General features: G+C 46.7%; 1 protein-coding gene across 7 annotated transcripts in view; it reads right to left on the bottom strand.

Moving 5' to 3' along the window:
* LOC142493542 (amine sulfotransferase-like) overlaps positions 1-23,404 on the bottom strand; it is an 87,577-nt gene that overhangs the window by 28,405 nt on the left and 35,768 nt on the right. For 3 of the 7 annotated variants that reach the window (XM_075597722.1, XM_075597718.1, XM_075597720.1), the window contains 2 exons: positions 7,919-8,052; positions 6,118-6,294 (listed from right to left, as the gene is read on the bottom strand). In XM_075597722.1, the coding sequence (XP_075453837.1) occupies positions 6,118-6,268 (151 nt within the window). In that variant the 5' untranslated portion in view covers positions 6,269-6,294; positions 7,919-8,052. The remainder of the gene's footprint in view (positions 1-6,117; positions 6,295-7,918; positions 8,053-23,404) is intronic. The other 4 variants (XM_075597723.1, XM_075597725.1, XM_075597721.1 and 1 more) reach the window with 2 other exon arrangements.

Raw genomic sequence — 23,404 nt, 5'->3', positions numbered from 1 at the left:
GAGACAGGATATCCTCCGCTGCAGGGATCGCGCAAAGTCAGTCTGATGGAGGGCGGCAAGAGAGCAGGTAGTGAGTGTCCATGGAGCACTGCCCCTGGACTAGGCCAAAGTTTGCTACCTTAGGCCCCAGCTAGGCCTTGAGTCACAGCCAGTTGAGTGTTATAAGGAAGGCCCCAGATATGGACCCTTCCCCTTTAGTGTATTTCTGCACCGGTGACCGGACGGCCACGCAGTGCCCTGTGGTCTGGGACCAGGTCACATGGAATAGAGACGTAGAGGGCTATGCACTAAGCAGTGGTAACTGCTTTTAAGTGAGATAAATGGCTTTTAAGACCGATACTGCCTGCTGCGCGATTCACTAAGCAGTGATAAGGATGCATTATCGGCCTTATAAGGCATTTTTTCACCAAAAAAAAAACTCGGAAAAAAACTTGTCCGATCAGTCAAAAAATGGCAAATGTGCAAGTCAGCACGATTCACTAAGCAGTGATAAGTGAATCATACTTGAAAAGCATGCCAGATGTTTGCACAACCTAAAGGCTGGCCCAAAAGAGATGGAGATATGAATTAAAGCATTGTTAATGTTTTTTCAAGCACACCATTAATACAAGAGTCTGACAGATGTCCTCGGGTCATCCCCACGGGTGTCTGAGAGCCTCAAGGTGGATCCGTGGGTGTCTGGGGGCCCTTGGGTGGTCGCCGTGGGTTTCGGGGGTCCCGCTGGCCTGTGGTACGAATCATGTGCCCAAAAAAACATAACAGCCAATCCTTTGAAATAAATACACCCCCCACCCTGCCCCCTAACACATACAGTACATGAATGGTCAAAATTACTATAATCCAGATATGGATAATAGTGCATTTGTCCATTAAAAATTAAACATTAATAAGCAGAAAGAAAAAAAATAAAACTTGCACTCACCCCTGCCAGGCTGCCACGATGAAGGCCGTCCTCATCCTCATCACCGTCCATGTCCTCCGTTGCCACAAACAATGCAGTACAATAACAAATACAATCTAATGTCCCCTAACCCCTCAATCACCTTAGCGGTTAGTAACCTCTATAGTAATTAAGGGGTTAACCCCTGTCACCAAGGCATAACCACCCTCCCCAAGCAACTACCAACATTCTCCACTCATTCATTGGTACAGAGGGTACATCATGCCCATATAATATGTTGTGGTAATTTTGGGGGTTCAATATGAGCTTGCAGGTATCCTGTATGTTTTACAATTCTTGTTCAGCTGGTCTTAGCTGATTGGAGGGTGGCTCTTCCTATCTTGTTGAAGCTCACTCCTCCCACATGTAAATGGTTAAAAGCTCACTCCATAGCATCTCCCACTCTCAGGGGAACTTGCTTGCTTGCAGTATGGTTGTGACAAATCTAATACAGAGTGCTTTTCCTGGTAATGTACAGGTTAATAAAAGCTTCAATCAGACTTAGAATTATGCAACTAATTTTAACAGATTTATTATAAATCATTCTTCCTGGTAATGCACAGGTTATTAAAAAATTATATTAGTGTTAGGGACCCTAGAGATGTGGTCTGCCGTGTAGTGGCTCAGGGGCTTACAACACTTTGGCCAAAATGTTAAACTAAAAGACCATTTTATTTAATAGATATCTATACATATATATTTAGGCACTGTACCGTGTATAGGTTTCACTGGATGTGCACTGAGCTCTGTCTGTGTTTCATGTTCTGTCTCTGGTTTTAAACCATATAATATGGGCATGATTTACCATTATAGCAATAAATGGTGAGTTAAACAAAAAACAGGCCCAAAATAAAACACATTACATTTCCAACTGAACACATAACACACGCTAATAAAACATTTGATGACACAGTGGGCACATCCTGCCCATATAATTTGGGCATGATTTCACATTATGCCAGTCAATGGTCAATCTAAAAATTAACTATTACAAACAATAGCCACTGTAATCAAAACAAGCACCAAATAAACAAGAATAAATAAGTAAACACCGCAAAATTAGCAGCAATCTATTAATCGAATACCAAATAAAAAACCCAATTAACAATTAAAACACCAAAATAAAACCATCATGAAATAAAATAAAGCTCCAAATAAACACCATCATTGAAATTAAAAATAGCAAAAATAATCTAATAATTTAATAATATTAAAAAGCAAAAACCAAAAAGGCCCCTGAAATAATCCATTGAAAACACCACCAAAAATGCCATCAGACAAAATCAAAACACAAAATAAATGCCATTAAAAAGAAATATCAAAGTATCAAAATTCATTTAGAATACATAAAAGCAAGCATTTGCCAAAATAACCATTGCTTGTCAATGTATGTATGTATGTATTGTATAGCACTAAAGGGTCATATGGATTTGCAATCAATGGGCAATTCAAAAAAAATACAGTTAGGTCCGGAAATAATTGGACACTGATTCAAGTTTTGTTATTTCGGCGGTGTACCAAAATAAATTCAAGTTACAGTTAAATAATGAATATGGTCTTAAAGTAAAGTCTATCAGCTTTAATTTGAGGGTATTGACATCTAAATTTGGAGGAAGGGTTTAGGAATTACATATCTTTAATATGTAGTTCCCTCTTTTTCAAGGGACCAAAAGTAATTGGACAATTGACTCAAAAGCTGTTTCATGGACAGGTGTGGGCTATTCCTTCGTTATTTCATCATCAATTAAGCAGGTAAAGGGTCTGGAGTTGATTCCAGGTGTGGCATTTGCATTTGGAAGCTGTTGCTATGAACCCACAACATGCAGTCAAAAGAGCTCTCAATGCAAGTGTGACAGGGCATCCTTAGGCTGCAAAAAAAAAAGAAAATCCATCAGCGAGATAGCAGAAACAAAGTAGGAGTAGGAGTGGCCAAATCAACAGTGTGGTACATTCGGAGAAAAAAAGAACGCACTGGTTAGCTCTGCAACACAAAAAGGCCTGGACGTCCACGGAAGACAACAGTGGTGGATGATCGTAGGATCCTTTCCGTGGTAAAGAAAAACCCCTTCACAACATCCAGCCAAGTGAAGAACACTCTCCAGGAGGTAGGCAAATCATTATCCAAGTCTACCATAAAAAGAAGACTTCACAAGAGGAAATACAGAGGGTTCACCACAAGGTGCAAACCATTCATAAGCCTCAAGAATAGAAAGGCCAGATTAGCCTTTGCCAAACAATATCTAAAAAAGCCAGCCAGTTCTGGAACAGCATTCTTTGGACAGATGAAGCTAAGATCAACCTGTACCAGAATAATGGGAAGAAAAAAGTATGGAGAAGGCTTGGAACGGCTCATGATCCGAAACATACCACATAGTCTGTAAAACACGGTGGAGGCAGTGTGATGGTATGGGCATGCATGGCTTACAATGGCACTGGGTCACTAGTGTTTATTGATGATGTGACAGAAGACAGAAGCAGCCGGATGAATTCTGAAGTGTATGGTATATATTGTCTGCTCAGATTCAGCCAAATTCAGCAAAGTTGATTGGACGGCCCTTCACTTTACAGATGGACAATGACCCAAAACATACTGCGAAAGCAACCCAGGAGTTTTTTAAGGCAAAGAAGTGGAATATTCTGCAATGGCCGAGTCAATCACCTGATCTAAACCCGATCGAGCATGCATTTCACTTGCTGAACACAAAACTTAAGGCAGAAAGACCCACGAACAAACAACAACTGAAGACAGCTGCAGTAAATGACTGGCAAAGCATGACAAAGGAGGAAACCCAGCGTTTGGTGATGTCCATGCGTTCCAGACTTCAAGCAGTCATTGCCTGCAAATGATTCTCGACAAAGTATTAAAAATGAACATTTATTTATGATTGTGTTAATTTGTCCAATTACATTTGAATTACCCCTGAAATAAGGGGGCTGTGTATGAAAATGGTTGCAATTCCTAAACGTTTCATATGATATTTTTGATCAACCTCTTGAATTAAAGCTGAAAGTCTGCATTTCTATTGCATCTCGGTTTTTTCATTTCAAATCCATTGTGGTGGAGTACTCGCCACCTAGTACCACACGTGTGCTGCTTGGGCCAATAATAGCTCGCCACGATGTTAAATCCACTCGCCCGGAGCGTGCAAATGTATAGGTTTGTCGAACACTGAAAATAACATACATTCGATATTTTTTCTTACCTTAATATGTCTTCACCCTCCGATTCCAGGGGTCTCCGGAAGCTCTTGAAACAATCCACGATCCCAATGAGCAACAGGCCACAGGTAAAATCCAAAGTCCTTTTCTTCTTTCTTTATCTTCATCTGTTAATTGTAATCCCTTTTGGGGTCTTCTATCTTCTTGTTCTTCTTCATCTGTAGCTGTATCTTCATCTTCATCTGTAATGCATTATAATCCTATTGGTGGAGGAGGTCCTCCCTCCTTGGCTTCTTGCCGGCAAATGAGGCTGCACAGGCTTTTATAGGCCTTTGACGTCACATTTGAGTGCAAATTGTTCACACGACTCTAATTGGCTGTTAAAACCATGTGTCTTTTTTTTTTTTGGTGACGTCATGTAAAGGGAGTGAAGCCAGCCAATCAGAATGGTTGTGCTTCCTTTAACATGATATCACCAAAAGCAACATGGCTGCCGTCACATGGTACTTCTGTCAATCCAATTGGGAGATGTATATCCCCAATCTGATTGGTTGTAGTAGACCATGTGACTCCCTTTGGCTGACGTCACATCCTTTCCCCAAAATTAGTTTGTTACATGGTCTTCTATAACAAGATTGGGGATACGTCTCCCAATCTGATTGGCTGAAGTACCATGTGACGGCAGCAATGTTGCTTTTGGTGACGTCATATTAAAGGGAAAGGAAGCAGAGCCATTCTGATTGGCTGGCTTCACTCCCTTTACTTGACATCACCAAAAAAATAAAAGACACGTGGTTTTCACAGCCAATCAGAGGTATGTGAACCATTTGCACTCAAATGTGACATCACAGGTCTATAAAAGCCTGTGCAGCCTCATTTGACGGGAGGAAGAGGAGGAAAAAGAAGATTGTATTTGTTATTGTACTGCATTATTTGTGGTAACGGACGGTGATGAGGATGAGGACGGCCTTCATCGTGGCAGCCTGGCAGGGTTGAGTGCAAGTTTTATTTATTTTCTTTTTGCTTGTTAATGTTTTATTTTGCATGGACAATTGCACTATTATCCATATCTGGATAATAGTAATTTTGACCATTTATGTACTATATGTATTAGGGGTCTGGGGGGGGGGGGGGTGTATTTATTTCAAAGTATTGCCTGTTATGTTTTTTTGGGCACACGATTGGTATCGCAGGCCAGCGGGGACCCGCCTGCCTCTTGTATTAATTGTGAGGTGAAAAAAAGGTAAACAATGCTTTAATTCAGCGGTGCGCAAACTGTGGGGCGCGACCCCCAGGGGGGCGCGAGACTGCCGACGGGGGGCGCGGGGTTTACCGAGGCCCCGCGCGCTTCCCGAAGGCACTTAAATTAAGTGCCGGGGGAGCTGCAGGGCCTCTGTAAACCATACTTACCCGTGGCTCCGGCGGCTTCCTCCCGGCGTCGCCATGGCAACGCGGCGTCAAAATGACGCTGCGAGGTCATGTGACGTCACGTTGCTATGGCAACGTGACGTCATTACGCCGGAGCGAGGGTAAGTTGGGGATGGGGGGGGCGCGGGAGTGAGGGGACAGCCGGCAGGGGGGCGCAGGGAAAAAAGTTTGCGCCCCCCTGCTTTAATTCATGACTCCATTTATTTTGCGCCAGCCTTTAGCTGGTGCAAAAATCTGTCGTGCTTTTAAAGTACGATTCCCTTATCACTGCTTAGTGAATCGCGCAGACTGGCAAAAAAACGGTGCGTTTGCAGTTTTTGCCTGATCGAACAGGTTTTTTTCACATTTTCTGGGGGGTGAAAAAATGCCTTTTAAGACCAATAAAGCACTGTTATCACTGCTTAGTGAATCACGCAGCAGGCATTATCAGTCTTAAAAAAACATTTATCTCACTTAAAACCAGTTATCACTGCTTAGTGCATACTGTAGTGCCCTGAGACATTTCTTTATGTCCAGTGAGGGCATTGTACATTTAATATAGCAGTAACATATTGACGTCTTGAATTCTGTATAAGGAGTAAGAAACGCACCTGATTTTGGATATGCAACCAAGAATACATCACTGTCCTTAATTTCAAACTCCTGCAATGAATCAACGTATTCTTGTTTAACCAGCTGATTTGGGAAACAGAATCCTTTATAGTTGTACAGATTTGGATCACTTAACACAGGATTAGTCATCGCCGTGATTAAGCAGCAGCTGTTACCTGTATTAAAAAGGAAAATACTGAATATGCAGTTGTGGTACTTCCACTTTACTAAATAATAATTGCTTATCTGTCCTCAAGAAATGTCTGAGTGTATAATGATTACAAAGGGTATCACTAATTTTCTTGACTTTCCAAAGCATAAGGTCAGGATGATGATCTCCTGAAAAGCTCTCAAAGAATGGCCACGGATTTATTATAAACTTCACAAAATAAAATCATTATTAATGCCACTGGCAATAAAGGTTTTGCATATACATCTGCCATAAGGAAAGGGCGGAGCCCTATCCATCTAGCTATACTAAAGGCAATATTGCTACCTTTTAGGCACAAATAACCATACCCACCATCTCCTAACTTATCTCTGACAAGGGCATACTGCATGTGTGACAACACAGACATTCAACAAACAAATCAATAACGTATATATATGTATGCATACTGTATGTGTGTGTATATATATATATATATATATATATATATATATATATATATATATATATATATATATATATGTAACAGGGTATGTCCCATTATGCCTTTCTTTCCCATGGCTATCCCTGTTATGTAAGTCCTGTTAGCTGCAGGCAGTAATAGTTAGATCTATAGGCTCTTGACCCCCCTTATGCCCCTCTTATGAGTGATAGAAGGTGGTGACTCATGGCCTGTGTAAGCATATCAGGGATAGGTATAGACCATGAGCCTGCCCTTCTTGAGTCTCCTAGGAGGTGTGACCAAGTTAGAGAGAGTCCTGCTTGAGGTCTTGAAGAGAGAGGAAGCAGAGAGCTGTGAGTCCCTCCTATGGCAGGATGAGCATGCTCACTCCCAGCCTTTGGTTTGGGGAACATCAGATTCAGCCACAAAGGCCTGTAAGATCAGGGCCTTCACCATCCCAAGGTGTGGGACCTCCGAGACCATGCACCACTGTGATGAAGAACTGCAGTGAGTGCCAGCCTAAATAAAGATCCTTTTCTAATGTAACTCAGTCTGAGTATCAGTCCTTGGGGTGAGGGGAAAAGAGTGCAATAGTGGGGGCTGACCTCCGAACATCATGGAGCCCACTGCTGCTGGAGGCGCTAAGCACCATGAGAAGAACCATAGGAAGAACCTAAGCCTGTCCTGATCTCCACAATACCGCAGATAAGCTCAGCTCTCCTAACCATAACAGGTAACTCACCATACACTAGGTAGCATAGGCTGTGTAATCTCCCAGAGGGGAGGGGTGAAACAGTGCTACTGTACATACATACATACATACACACATATATATATATATATATATATATACAAAAAAGACTGCGCCAATAAGTGTCTGCAATATATTACCCACTAACTGTATAATCAATGTATAAAATATATATAGAGTACAGGAATAAATGGATATAAAATATATATATAATGATGAAACCTAATATATATCAAAAAATGATGCTCTAGCACTATACCAGAAATAAAAATCTAAAATAAATAAAACTAAATAAATAACATAAACTAGTATTACCAATGACTGTTCAAATATAACATATAAACATGCATGTATAAAAAAAAAAAAAAAAAAAACATATAATCAATAAAATAAGTGTGCTTGGGGGAGTGTAGGAAAATATAAAAATGATAATAAAACCACAATGGATGAGGTGAATCAGAGTCCACAAAACCCTTGGATGGCAATGTCCTATAAAGATGGAAGGGTAGTAGCCCTCTGTATGGATGTACTGTAGGCAGCTTTCAGAAAGGAACAACGAACTCCCACTGGATCTAGAAGATAAAAAGAGAAGAAAGCACCCGATCCTAGTGTATTATATTAAGATACAAAATGTAATGTTCCATAAAACTCCAACAAATGCGCACTCACAAACATAGAAAATATTAAAGCATGTAATGAGTAATACTCATTCGCCAGACGCTGGAAACTGCTGCTCCGCTCACACGTCCTGCTCCCACAAGTTGTATGACACCTCTGAGCTACCGTCCAGCAGGAACTCAGGGGATGTGCAGCCACTCTTACTCTCAGCCGGAAACAAACTGCGGTGAACAATGGTTCCGGATAGGAGGAAGGGAGAAGGTAGGACCAAGGGGACCAAATCACTGATGTATCACCATAAGGTGGTGTCCCAAAGTCCCAACAAACAGCGCATCGGCGCAAGGCAGCGTTGCAGAGTCCCAGAGTCTGATTGAAAGTCCCAGATATAGAACAGGTCTGGTACAGTGACCATCACTAGTAAAAACTAGTATCCCTACGCGTTTCTTCACACTTGGGTGATTTCATCCCTTAGGAAGGTCACATGTAGCTGACCGAAACGTCGGATGTAGTGCCTTGGTTTTGTTACCTCAATATATTGACATTTCAACTTGGCTGTGTGCTGTCTCTTCTATCCGGATCAAAATCTGGTAATATCTGCTGTATACAGGGATGTGCGCATGGGATAAGCATCAGTGTTTCATTGTTTACAGAGTGCCTGCTGCCTTGTTTCACATATATATATATATATATATATATATAGGTTCTTCGTGGACTTGATGGGCGGGACGTCACGTGACACGTGACGTCATTCAGGAAGTGATTACAAAAGTAATGCCATGTGTGATGTTCAGTCCACCGCAGCTCCAGTGAGAGAAAGGAAGATTGCACATACAGTATCCTGTGAACAATAAGATTAAGGACGGTTTGCTTTAACCCTATTTACTTATCTTTACTGCCGATGGCTGTTCACGGCTGGATTACATGATCGCATTACTCAGTGATTTCTGCTTTGCTTGCTGTTGCTTGCATTTCACTGTGACTTTTTTGCTATGCTTGCATTTGTGTCTCACACAGGGGGGACAAGGATTAAGGGAAGTACCTTGAGGTCTCTTTGGACCCAAGGGAACGGGCCAGAAGAAAGGGTGTCTACCCTGAAAAGTTGCCCCTCTTATCCTACCCCATTGTCTTTATATGTTGTGCTGTTGTCCTCTCTCCATACCCTCATTTGTACCCCACACTTCCCTTCCCCTTTATATCTTGTTTCCCCCTATTTGTGTGATAATTAGAGCTGTATACTTTGCATTAGTAGTCAGTTAGCATTTCCAATTTTGTATATTAATTTGCTGTTTACGTGATTACATTTGTGGCTTATTCAGAGACTCTTTATGTTTGTCTATCTATCTTAAGTGTGCTGGAGCCTACTCTGGGGTTTATATAAAACGGTGTGTATGTGTGTGTCCCAATCGCATATCGGGGCCATTACTGGGTGTTTGTGGTGCATACCTGCTGTTAACAAGAGGGCTGAGTCACCCGTGGTAACTTTGGGACAGGCTTCTAGGAACCATACCCGACGTAATACTTAGCAGTGCAGCGCCTCCATCTGCTGTAGGCTCCAGGGATATGGAGGAGATCAGGGCCATCCAACAGAAATCATGGGGCCCAAGACAAATGAAAGGAGCAGACCCTCGAACCCATAGCGCACCCCCCACTCCCCCCGAACCCATAGCGCACCCCCCCCCGAACCCATAGCACACCTACCACGAACAAATCTCTTTTAGCGCAACTTTTACTTAACTGTTTTCTTATTGTGATACAGAAAAAAACATTACAATGCAATCTGTTTATTTTTGTATTTAATAATAATAATAATAATAGCATGTTTTTGAATAGCGCTGCTAGTTATACGTAGCGCTTTACAGAGACATTTTGCAGGCACAGGTCCCTGCCCCGTGGAGCTTACAATCTATGTATTTGGTGCCTGAGGCACAGGGAGATAAAGTGACTTGCCCAAGGTCACAAGGAGCCGGCACCGGGAATTGAACCAGGCTCCCCTGCATCAAACTCTCAGTGCCACTCAGTGTCTTTTACTCACTGAACCACTCCCTCCCCTAATATTTTCAACAAAAGACATGTGACTGCCTTCCTGGGTGGGTGAGTGAGTGAGTGGGTGGATGGATGGGTGGATGACTGGGTGGGTGACACATGACTGGGTGGGTGGGGGACACATGACTGGGTGACAGTGACTGGGTGGGAGAGAGTGACTGGGTGACAGTGACTGGGTGGGTGGGAGACAGTGACTGGGTGGGTGACAGTCAGTGACTGGGTGGATGACAGTCAGTGACTGGGTGGGTGACAGTAAGTGACTGGGTGGGTGACAGTGACAGTGGATGACAATGACAGTGGGTGACAGTGACAGTGGGTGACAGTGACAGTCAGTGAGTGACAGAGCAGTGGGTGACAGTGACTTACCTTGATCGGGTGGGTGCAGGTTGCCGCCGGACGCTTTCCCCTCCTGCCCCCGATATCCCTGCGGTAGCTGCCCGGGACGGGAGGTGGGCTGGGGGAGGGGGCGCGGGAGGTGGGCTCAGGGGGGCACGGAAGGGGGACTCGGGGGGTGCACGGGAGGTGGGCTCAGGGGGGGCACGTGAGGTGGGCTCGGGGGGCGCGTGGGAGGTGGACTCGGGGGGCGTGCGGGAAGCTGGCCGTGGGGGGGGGGAGGGGGAAGCAGGCCGCAGGAGGAGCAGGTACGTCCCCCTACGTCCCACGTTGGGAGCGAGGGGAGCGGGCCGCAGAAGAGGAGCTGCTACTTCCCCCTCCATCCCATGTTGGGAGTGGGGGGGGGAGAGTGGGCCCTGCTTGCCCTGCGCATGCGTGCCGGCATCGCAGGGAAATCACCGCCATTTTTTTAAAAACTTTTTTTTTTAAATTATTTAAATAACTGGTGCCCGACTGCGCAGGGGGCCCGGACGGACGGGCCCCCCTGACCCACGGGGCCCGGGACGCCAATGCCCTTTGTCCCCCCCTGTTGGCGGCCCTGGAGGCGATCTCTCCCTCCAATTAGATCACACACCAGGCAGGAGGTATTTTGCAAAACAGGAATGGGTTTATAATTACTCTTATTATATATAACTACTGGCAAAAGTGTGAACACCAGGGTTTACTGCCAGCCCATTGGGTAGATAGTAGCCAGGGGATACCATGCTACACTCTCCCTCTGGTGGAAATACCAACGGCCCCGCTTGGGGTTCTAAATTTTTGGGTACCATCTCTGATGTAACCTGAACAACAAAATAAAATTTCACATGATATCACATTAATATGCATGATATACAGTTTCATTGTTAAAACAGCACTGATCATATATTCATCACACACATATTATGGTGGTAATAGACACATAGGCTCCTCCAATAGGGAGAACCTTGTTATATTATTAGTGCTCCGGTTCCTATAGCTAACTAATTTGGTGTACTACCGGACACTGTTACTGAAATCACCCCATTATGGTGGTCTGCGTACGACATGGCCTACAGGATTTACAGCAACCACTGAACGACATTACTGGTAATACAAGGGGCACACACAACCCGGCAAAGTAATAGGCAGGGAGTCTATGTACACAGAAATATCCTTATAGGATAGCCCATAAATGCTTTTGTCTGAATTAGGCATACCCCAATCTGAATTTTACTCTACCATAATCTCACTAACCCACTGTGGTGCATCATCAGGTAGTGTAGATAGAATTCTGGGCACATGTTTTACATGAATTATCAGTGAATCATCTTTAATGACTCTATCAGAGAAACCCCTTAACTTCCTCTCTTTGGTGCCAGGCTCACTATCCTCACTCTCGTTGGAGCTAAAGAAAATATCCTCATCCCCAGTACTATACTCCAACTCTATATCTCCTCCTACTGGTTCCTGAAAACAGAATTCGGATCTCAATCTGTTTCTTTCCCACCTAGCCATACGCTTGAAATTTGCGTGCATATCGAATTAAGGCAAAACAGTCTCTATGGGGACATGAGAAACAATGTCTTTAATTTGCTCCACTTCCCAAGGAGGTGATCCTTCCATACCGGCAATATAGGACTCTATTGGCAGCGGAAAAGATTGTTCCTTAGCATAATTCTGGTGCTCAGCCAACGTCTCACGTATGAGTGGTTGCATGATAACGGGCTGGGAGCTTTAGAACGTCCAAAAGGACTACAAGCCCCTCTCGGAGGTGGCATACTTGAAGGAAAGTTAACAGGGGCGGTACTCAATGGAGCGGGAATCGGTAATTTCTAGTCCGCCCCAGCAGTCGCTGTTGAAGGGACGTCATCAGATTCCGGTATCACGGGATCTCGATCAGTATCGCTGTCTTCATCTTCGGCATCAGAACTGGTGTCGGAAGGTACTAGGTCAGCAGCTGTCGCCATCGGGTCCTATTGTGTGTAAGGAGGTGGTTACTCACCGCTCCGCGGGTAAACTGGAGTCCCGATGAGCACTTGAGGCTCATTTCGACTGCTGCTCGCCACGTCCAGTTTTGACACCCACGACAGACTCTGCTGGTGCTCCAGTCCACCAAGATGAGATGTCCAGACTAAGCTGCGTCATTGTCTGGGATCTCCGGCGAAGTCCTCATCTTTAAGGACAAGAGTACAACCACTCATCAGCGGTGGCAACATCATAAGAGCCGAGCTGCAACACATGCGGGATGTGGCTGTATGCTCGGTGGCTCGCTCATGGATCGGCTCCGGCGGTGGTACCGTCTCGGACACCGAGCCAGCTTCTGCTGTACAAACAGAAAATTCTGCATCGTCCGACCCAATATCAGAGTCGACCAGGTCGCCAGGCAAGCAGGACATGGATGATGGCACACAGGGTGTGAAGTAGCTAGCACCACAGGCAGGGCACGTTCTCCATTCCAGGTCTTTACCTGGAGAAGCACACTGTGAAGATAGGCACATCAATCAGGCGTCATCCCCAGAAATTACATCTAGGTATCCCGAGGGCAAAGAGTAATGTCCTGTGGCACAGTCTGCCATTTTGGATCGGACTAAAGTGCGTGGAGGCAGAAGCACAGGTAGAGTAGCTCTTCTTACGCTGCTGGCTCCGAAGAACTGAAGGTGCGGTCGGGCACTTCCGACTCCTCCTTTCTTTTGGGTAGTTGATGAGCATTGGTTGTTACAATGGCCCCTCCATCTGGTGGAGATCAGAGGAGGGTCCCACATTGACAGGGTGTGACTCTGACTCTTGGATGAGCCAGTCCCATCATGGGGGTGGAGTCCTAGTTTTCACGCCATAGGCGGATCCCAAGCCCCGGAATATGGTGCACCCAGTAGCACAGGATTCAGCACCCACGCTGGGCACAGCCTCATGGCCATCGGTGGTAATCCGGATGCCATTTTGAAACAGTTAACCTATGGGTTGAACTTGGGCAGTTATGACAGGCTCCTCAATCTGAATAGCAGGCACGTTATCTGTAGGCCTACCCATAAGCACAATGTCTTCCCTCTCTTCTCCCCCTTGTGGGACTAGAAGTCCTAAACGGCACAAAAAGGGTGCGGTTATGGCTTTCGTGCCACTCCACAACATACTTCCAACACTTGTTTCTTCAGTTTGCAACTAGACCACGCGGTCTGCATGGTTATGGCGGGAACTAATTTCTTGTGATCGCTGCTGCATATAGATTAGCAATCTACCAAGGATAGGTGGTACCCCAGGCTAGCAAAGTTCAATCTCAATACGATGTACACGATATTAGTCCATTACAAGCACTCTATGGTTCCATAGTCTGGTTACTGGCTAGTAGTACTCGGAGCTATCCCCGCAGTACATTTACGCCATCCTTTTTGGCTGCTGGAATCACAGATCCTGACCTTGGCTAGGCTCCTTGGGTCCACCCAGGTACACCTCCTTCTAGGTATCTTGACTACTCGCCTCATGGCGACTTAGAACAGCAATAGCCAGCCTTTGTCTCCAGATCTAATTCACCCTTTACGGCCATCTAGTTCATGCTTTGCGAGGTTTCTGTATCTCCTGACTGCACATAGCTTCCCACTTTCAATTAGTACTTGTTCTGGAAGTGTATCTCATCATTTCCAGCTTTGTTTCACTGTAAGCCTGTTCCGTTATTGTTCTTGATCTCAGCAGAGCCTCAAAATGTAACAGTGTTTCCCTCCCCCCCAATTGCATATCGGGGCCATTACTGGGTGTTTGTGGTGCATACCTGCTGGTAACAAGATGTAAGGAACCAGGGGTCACGTCCGCCACGACGTTACCCCCCTGCCTTCCGCGGGGTCCACTGCCACCGCCGCATCTTCCCTTCAGCGGTATCCCTGCCGTGGTGCCGCTCGCCCGCCTTCGGCACACACGCAGGCAGCTGCCATCTTGCTGGGACACGCGCAACTCACCCTTACAGAGCGCTTCTCCAGCTATAATTTATTCACTGCACTCTGCCTTTAGCCATGCCCCCGGCATCTGCACTCACGCCCCCCGGCACAGCCGAAAACCAAATACAATGCCGTCCAACCACAGAGTGCTCCACGTCACACCCCTGCTCTGCCCCCTGCCTCTATTGTTCCACCTACCTTTATTAGCCCAGTCCTTCCTTTGGCTCATTGCTCGGCAAAGTCTCCACTTGAGCAGTTGTGGTTTTTGTGCCATGCTTTCATTTTGTTCTCCCTTCAGGTTTTGACCCAAGTTTGCCTAATTACTCTCTCTGGCTCTCGACCCTGGCTTCCACCGTTCTACGTTTACCTCTAGACTCTTGGACTCGGCTTTAGTACCACGACCACCTGGACCTCTCCTATCCTCGACCGTCGGCTACGGAACACACTACGGCACTCCTACTACCCCGGATATGGCAAGTACCTATCTCATTATACCTATACTTCCTGGCCAACAACGCTACTACCACACTCCGGACACGCTCTCTCCGCTGCGGGTGCGTATCTCTATACGTCACACCTCAGTGCAGGGGATAGGTCTAGTCTGCGGGCAGCACAAGCATAATATAAGAGGGCGGAGTTGTTCACGGTAAATTTGGGACACAGGAACAGGCTTCTGGGGTCCATACCCCACGTTATACTTAGCAGTGCAGCACCTCCATCTGCCATAATCTCCAGGGATATGGAGGCGATTTCCCACAGTAGAACTGTAACTCTCCCCCCAATTTGATCACGCACCAGGCAGGAGATATATTGCAACGCAGAAACAGGTTTATTTCTACTCCTATTGCAGTAATACAGGTACTCAGCAGTCACCTGCCGGATCACAGCCATTTCTCTCAGATATCACCGGAGATAGTACCTGGACAGACACTACGGGCCTAGGGCACTCACAGCCATCCTAGCTCTTCCCCACCTCCTTAGCAGAGGCAGGGGTATAGTCACGCTACTCCTCCCCTGAGGAAAGAGCACATGGGAAGGCCCCAATTTCAGGCTCCCAGTCGTGACCTGCCTTCCTTATGGGGAAGGTCAACCAACCCAACTTTAGGGCGGTCCTGCCATTAAGTACAGCCAGAGGGTGGGCATCCCGTTGGCCCAGCCACAACAGGATATGCCTCTCCCTGCTGTCACTCAAGCACAGCACCACAAGATGAAGGGGAAAAACCCCATGATAACTACTGGCAAACCTGTGAACACCAGGGTTTACTGCAAGCCCATTGGGTAGATAGTAGCCAGGTGGTACCCCACTACACATATATATATATATATATATATATATATATATATATATATATATATGTAACGGTGTTTCCCCCACCTGGTGTGAGATTTGGGCCATTATTACTGTACTGTATTATTTGCCATACTGTCTGTGGTGCATGATACCTGCTGGTAACAGGAGGGCTGAGTCGTCCGCTGATGATAGTGGGGACACAGGACTAGGCATCTGGGGTTCATACCCTACATATCTTTTAGCAGTGCAGCGCCCCCATCTGCCGTATGCTCAAGGAAACTGAAGATGATCTCCCACGGTAGAACCGATTACCTGCCCCAAGTAAGATCACACACCAGGCTGGAGGTATAATAACAGGAACGGTTTATTGTCTCACCCTCTGCATAACAGAACATGACAGGGATCTTCCCAATGCAACAACCATCAGCTATTCACTGAAGGATGGTCCCTTGACCTTCACTACAGGCCAAGGGCACCCGCAGCAGTCCCAGCTTTTCCCTGCCCCTCTAGCAGAGGAAGAGGTATGGTACACAATAACTCTCCCCCGGAGGGAAGAGGACCAGAGAAGGCCCAATAGTCAGGCTCTTGGCTTTGTGACCTGCCTCTCTCAAGTGAGTAAAGGCACTACTGAATTTGGGAGGCAACTACCCTTAAGTACAGCAGGAGGAGGGCACCAGGATTGTCCCATGATTAGACATACTCAAGCCTGATGTCACTGTCTCCCCTGTCACTCAAGTGCAGCACCAGTGAGTGGGGGAAACCCATGTTGACTACTGGCAGGCCTGCTCTTACTAATGCAAAAAAAATAATAAGTGATTAAGGCGTTCCTCTATGAGGCAAATACCAGTGTTATTAAATATTATTAAATAATAATAATTTGCTCACTTATATTATTTTAGTGACCGTGCAAATGTGTCAATAGATAAATAATAAATAAATTATAATAATATAGTGATATAAAATCGCAGCTCAAACCATTGAAGAGACGGTCCAATTCTCCTTAAGTAGATTTCCAATGGTAGTTTTGGGGAGTGCAGATATCACCGTATGTGGAAATAAAAGACATCTTGGTATAAACAGAAATGGGGACTCACACTTTCCCAGTGAATAAACAGCAGTTGGTACACAGATTGGTTTTCAGCTCAGGTGGACACAGCGTAATGATCCTCAATGGAAAACAAGAGATCACACTCTTAGCGCAACATTGTATGTTCAACAAAAACGTTGTATTGTAATGAATAATATCGCACTTACATTTATACAATGTGGCATGAACACATAAAAATTAAAGATGGCACAATTCCTCTAGTCTCTCCGACTGCTGCGCTGCGTCATGTCACTTCCGGCAGTCGTCCGCGTCACTTCCGGATACTGATGATCCCGCTTTCAGAGCTGCGGGTACAGGACAGTGACGGGAGCTTGCGTAGCCTACTCAAACTCGACTATGGGTTTCGCTTGTAAAAAGCTTCCTCAGGGCAGATGAGTAGCCATAGATGGCATGGCTACACACACACACACATATACATATATATATATATATATATATATATATATATATATATATATATATATATATATATATGTAGCGGGGTCCCACTTAGCTGCCCAGAGGAGGGGGAGCTGCCCTGCATCGGCCCGCTGTTGCCCCGAGTGATCCTTGAGGTCTCCGTCGGATCAGGGGAAAGTTGCGGTGGCCATCTTGGAATGGCTCTGCAAGTAGCCAAGTGAACTACAACTCCCAAAAGCCTTTGGGTGGGGATAAGTCACATGGGCCATCCCAGCCAATTAGGAGCGAGTGGCCATTTTGTGGATCCAGATCTTGTCCGCGGGGTTAGGAGCCAACGTGGTTAGTCTGGAGAAAGCCAGCAATGAGGACGGACATGTCCAGGCCCTAAGCCCCAGTTAGGCCCCAATCCCTACTGAGAGTAGTATTGTAGGGAAGGCCGTAGACAGGGACTCTTCCCTCTTAGAGATCCACAACTCACGCCACCGCGCCGTCAGAAAGATGTCAGCGCAGCGACCAGCGGCCTTCATACGAGACCGCACGTGATTACCACCTGTAAGGTGTGAGGAGAATTTTGCAGAACCCACATCGTGGGACCACGGATGTGGCTCTGCTAACAGAGGATCCACCTAATTCCCTGGTCGTAGCCAGGAAGGCTGGTCGTGCACCACCACACTACAGGGAGGGTAACGATACATTCACACACTTTAGTGTGGGAATTGTCCTGGAACACCAGGGTTCTAGGTGCCCAGAGCACCCTCAGTACTTTGGGGGAACACACAGGGGTACTGTGGTACTGTGTTACTGTATTGTGTGTACTGTATTATTTGCCATACTGTGGGACCACAGTAAAGACAAGTTCTATAATATCTGGTGTGATATTGTTTATTGCTGAGTATATTGTTTCCAATGAGGAGTAATCCCGCTTATGCTGGGATCCTCATAGGTTGAGGCGCTGCACCACAAGATATATCACCACAGGCTCCCCAGAAGCGGGGGCTTTGCCCTCCTGTGAGCCTCACAGGTAACAGCAGCACATGTAATCATCCGTGGTTTTCCTTAGGAAGAGGGAAAGGGGGTTACAATTGGAGGCGCTACTGAGATTCAGAACTAGGGTGCCCAAGAAAAGTAGAACCAAATGATAGGAAACCATGTTCATACTGTCCAGACAGGGGGTCCGTTAGTGTGTTGTGGAGCTCCAAGAATTTCCCCGCCACATGGTCGCCGTTGGGAACATCCCGGTCTGCCCCTCCCGAGGCGGTTACCAAGGTTAGAGACGGCCCGATCCCTAGGCCAAAAATGGTATCCTACATACAGATGGAGCATAGGTCTAGTTACCGCTTGCGACGAATAAAGTGAAGATGATGGCCCCAAGGCCCAGCATTTTTCAGGAGCCCCGTCCAGTTGTTGCCCGCTCATGTACCCCAAACTCCCGATAAAGATGGCGAATTTTACTCCAAGACAGGCCCCTCAGGTACCTGAACTCTTGTACCACTCTGATAGCCCCAGGAAGAACGTCGTTAATCCAGGGTCATTTCAGCCACAGGTCTGGCCACAGTAGTCGCCGCTCGTTCAGAGGTCCGAAGTTTGGGGAAGCAATACAGCAACTGGTGTATGGCCTAGCTCAAGCCTCAGAGTCACACCATTAGCCCATGTTAAAAGCTTTCTCTGGGGTATCACCCACCCCTGCAGGGGAAGAAGAGTTTGGGGATTGGTAAGACCTTATCCTGCAAGTGCTCAAAGAATGGTCTTGTTCGGAAGCAGTGAAGAGGCAGCGGATAGTCAAATGCCTAAGGCCCTCAGTCGCCAATATTATGAGAATGCACTGCGAGATAGAGGGGGAAGGCCCCGCCCACGAGATGGTAGAACTCCTCACCCAGGCCTATGGTGTTGAGAATGATGAAGACGAGTTCTTGGCACAGTTCCGTGCCCTCCGGCAGAAGGAGGGAGAGGATCTGTCCACATTTATCCGACTCATACAGCTAGCTTTGTGGAACTTACTCTCTAAGAAAGTCATCGCTGCACCAGTCGTGGATGAATACCAATTCAAACAGCTGAAAGGATCCTTACCCTCTCATCCTATAGCCCTTATGCTGCGATGCACCCCTCTGGCAGAGAAACCCCCTAGCTTTACGGAATTGTTAGGTCAAATAAAGAAGCAGGAGGTACAAGTGCGATTCCGTACTCCCAAGACGTCTCTGGAGTCTACCAAGGGAGAGAGCAAGGTAACCCCATCCAAGAAGCCTAGTGCGAAGGAGAATCCTGAGGAGAGCATTCCCAGGAACCTCCATGCCAGACGCCCTAGATGCCTCGGAGCTCGGCCCCTAATCCTAGCTCTGGTGAGAACCGAGGTATTCGTTGTTATACTGCAACAGAGGTCACTTCACAAGGGACTGTCCAAAGTCGGGAATCCCCATCCCTGTAGCCATGGCATTCACCGTTCACCTAGCACAGCGGCTATCCACCTCCTTGGACAGTGGCCCCATGGCTAGACCCGAAAAGGAGCACAAACAGGATGTGCGGCCATAGTATGAGTACTAGTTGAGGGAATCTATGCCTCCGCTTTTCTGGACACTGGTTCTCAAGTGACGATCATCTGCCGGTCTTTCTATGATCTACACCTCCAGTATTTACCTCTGCAGTCGCCAGAGAAAATGAAGTTATGGGGCCTCAGTAGTGAAGACTACCCCATCAACGGAGTGATTCAAGTGAAGCTGAATATACCGCAGCTTAATACAAACAAGATTCACCACATGGAATTGGAAGCGTTAGTGTGTCCTGAACCAAGGGAACATTCAAATTCCCCCATCATAATAGGGACCAATGTTGATGTGGTGAGGTCCTTGATCCGGGCGTACCTTAAATAAGCCGGGGAATTAGGCCAGGTCCATAGTGCCTTCACCCGTGCGTGTGCGGTTTTTAGCCATGGTACGCGAGCCGTCCGTGGCCGTGTCTAGGGGCGTGCCAGTGATGTCACAGAGCTGGTTCGCCCTCATTGAGTGAACAACTCACGTGACCTGTCTGTTGCGCTGAAAAATCAGTTTAACTGCTTTCTTATGCAACGTGCACCCCCACCTGCTTCCGCGCGGAGGCACCCACATGCTGCATGGACGTAAACACTGCCTTAATGCAGTCAGTTTGCTCAGCGTACAGATGCCTCCGCATGGTCTGCAGTGCTATGGCCCCAGCCTTACCCTTGTCATCCCTGTGCATTTATCCTGCCTTCAAAGAAGAGTGCTACTGAATTTCGGCCCAAGAAGGGTTCGGACAGTTCTTCAACCTTGAGAAGGGGTTGACAGATATTCCACCAGGGGGAGTGAGACACATGGCAGCTGTACATAACTACCCTGCCTGTGATGAAAGGGACTGGTATTTCTCACTGGAAACCACACCTGAAGAAGTCGCGAAGAGAGGATTCAAAGTGGTGCCAGAGATGAAGGAGTGGAAGTCCTCGATTCCTCGACTGTTCACAGTGTCCATCCAAAATATCTCGCTTCACACTATTCAGTTTGACGTCGGTCAAGTACAGGGCCGGATATACCCAGTCACTCAAAGAGAACCTCTGGTTCATGCGGAAGCCCTTCCCAGATTGCAATTCGACTTCGGAGTATCATCCTTGCCACCTGAGTGAAAGCAACTTAGTGAGCGCAAAGAGGTTTTCTCCACTCAGTGAAATGGATGTAGGCTGTAGCAAAAGTGCTCAACATACGATTAGATTGAACGATGCCACTCCATTCCGAGAGTGCTCCAGACGCATAGCTCCCAGACATGTGGATGATGTGAGGGATTTCCTGAAAGAGATGGAGACTGCTGGAATTGTGACTGAGTCCCGCAGACCCAACGCATCCCCCATTGTGGTGGTATGGAAGAAGAACGGCTCTGTGCGCCTGTGTGTGGACTATCGCACCTTGAATCGCCGCACGGTTAGGGATCAGTACACCTTAGCTCGGATTGAAGAGATCCTTAGCGCCTTGTCAGGCAGACAGTGGTTCAGCGTGCTGGACCTGCGGTCTGGGTACTACCAGGTCCCCATGAGCCCCGAAGATCAAGAGAAGACAGCGTTTGTCTGCCCCCTTGGGTTTTATCAGTTCACCTGGATGCCCCAAGGCATCTGTAGGGCACCCCACTTTCCAGAGATTGATGGAAAAAACCATCGGAGACATGAATCATCGTCTTTGGACGGACACTAGAGGAGCATGAAGAACACCTCTTGAAGGTCTTGGATAGATTACAGAAGGAAGGCCTCAAGTTGTCCCTTGACAAATGCAGATTCTGCCGCACCTCGGTCACCTATGTGGGCCATATCGTGTCCACGGAAGGAGAGGCCACCGACCCAGCCAAAGTGGAAGCGGTAGTGAACTGGCCTAGGCCTGAGAATGTGATGGAACTCTGTTCCTTCTTGGGATTCTGTGGATACTACCGGAGATTTGTGGAGGGATAGTCAAGTAAGGCAAAGTTCTCAATAATCTGTTGAGAATCTATCTGGAAGACCCTCGGCAAAGAACAGTGACCCTCGAACGTCGTTCGTGATAAGTGGACTTCCGCCTGTGAGAAGGCCTTACTGGAGCTAAAGAAGAGTCTTACCAAAGCTCCTGTCCTATGCAGATCCAGCTCAACCATACATGTTGCGTGTCGATGCCAGCTTGAACAGGCTGGGGGCGGTACAACATGAAAAATACCCTGCGGGCCTCCGGCCAGTAGCCTATGTGAGTCGCAGTCTGACGCAGAGCATTTGTAAGCATTGTCACATAAACCTACTAGTATTGTGAATACTATTGCACCCTGGCAAACATTAACTGGATATTCATGGCCAGTAACACCTTAGTGTTTGCTATAAGTCTCCATGTGCCTGGGAACTGCATTATTTATTGTGAGAGGTTCTTTGATGAATTCCTTTATGATATGTTCCATTCCTTATGATATGTTGCACTTGTGCTGCCTTGATGCCTCAGTGTTTCTTACTCTGTTTCTCTGTTGTTTCTGTTTTGATGTTGCGAGCGGCCATTTTTAATTTCCACACATATTAACAGACTAACCATTTAATTTATATCATTCATTGATCTTTTTGTACAGGTCACCCAACCTTTAATAGTGTATGCTTATGATGTTATTTGTCCATTTCTAAATCTGCCTATGCTCAGTCCTCTGCCTATACCTGTTTTACCCTTACCTTGTGTATGTACATAGCCACTCCCTGGTTGTTGCTTAGCAACATTTTCCCCACTCCATACGTGTTCACTATGAATGCGTATTCAATAGGGTATTTAAGTGTGTGGCTCCCAGCAGGCATGTCCAGGGTTGCCACCTTCGACTGACGGCCAACCTGCAGATTTTTTTTTTTAAATGACACTGTGTTGCCATGACAACGGGACGCTATGTAATGTCACATGGCGTCAAGCTGCCATGACAACGTGGCACCACATGACATCATGACATCATGTGGCGTCTCATTGTCATGCCAACGGGCATCACGTGATGCTGTTACGTCATGTGATGTTCCCATTGGCATGGCAACGTAGCGCCATTTGATGCCGCGCAGCCATATTGACGGTTGTCACCCTGCTGTTGGAGGGACAGATATGAAATATGGTGTCCTTTCTGACACAAAGGGACAGAAGAGAGAGATTGTGGGTATTTCTTTTAGTGTCTCCCTGCAGTGGGAGGGACAGATGTGAGGGGCTGTGTGTTCTGTCTGTGTCACCCTGAACTGTGATGGACAGATGTCAGGGACTGAGTCCTTTCTGTCTATGCCACCTTGCAATCGGAGGGACAGATGTGAGGGGCTGGGAGAACTGTCTGTGTTAGGTACGTTCTATAGTGCCGGGCGCGTGCTACGCCGTGTGCGCGGATTTTCAGTTGGCTGATGTTAGTCAGCCTTTCTATAGAAGGGCCGCGCGCGCGCGCACCAGGGAGAGGGGAGCCGACAGAAAGCAGCGAAGATGAGGAAATTCATCTTTTCGCGCCGCTGCCTGCGCTCAAATGTATGTATGTGTGTGTGTGTGTGTATGTGTGGATGTGTGTTTATACGTGTGTGTGTGTGTGTGTGTGTGTGTGTGTGTGTGTGTGTGTGTGTGTGTGTGTGTGTGTGTGTGTGTGTGTGTGTGTGTGTGTGAGTGTGTGTATGTGTATGTGTATGAGTGTGTGTGTGTGTGTGTGTGTGTGTGTGTGTGTGTGTGTGTGTGTGTGTGTGT

Source organism: Ascaphus truei, chromosome 4 (genome assembly GCF_040206685.1).
Source record: "Ascaphus truei isolate aAscTru1 chromosome 4, aAscTru1.hap1, whole genome shotgun sequence".
NCBI classification, from domain to species: domain Eukaryota; kingdom Metazoa; phylum Chordata; class Amphibia; order Anura; family Ascaphidae; genus Ascaphus; species Ascaphus truei.
The sequence above is the reverse complement of the archived record's forward strand: the minus strand, read 5'-3'. Positions and strand labels throughout refer to the sequence as shown.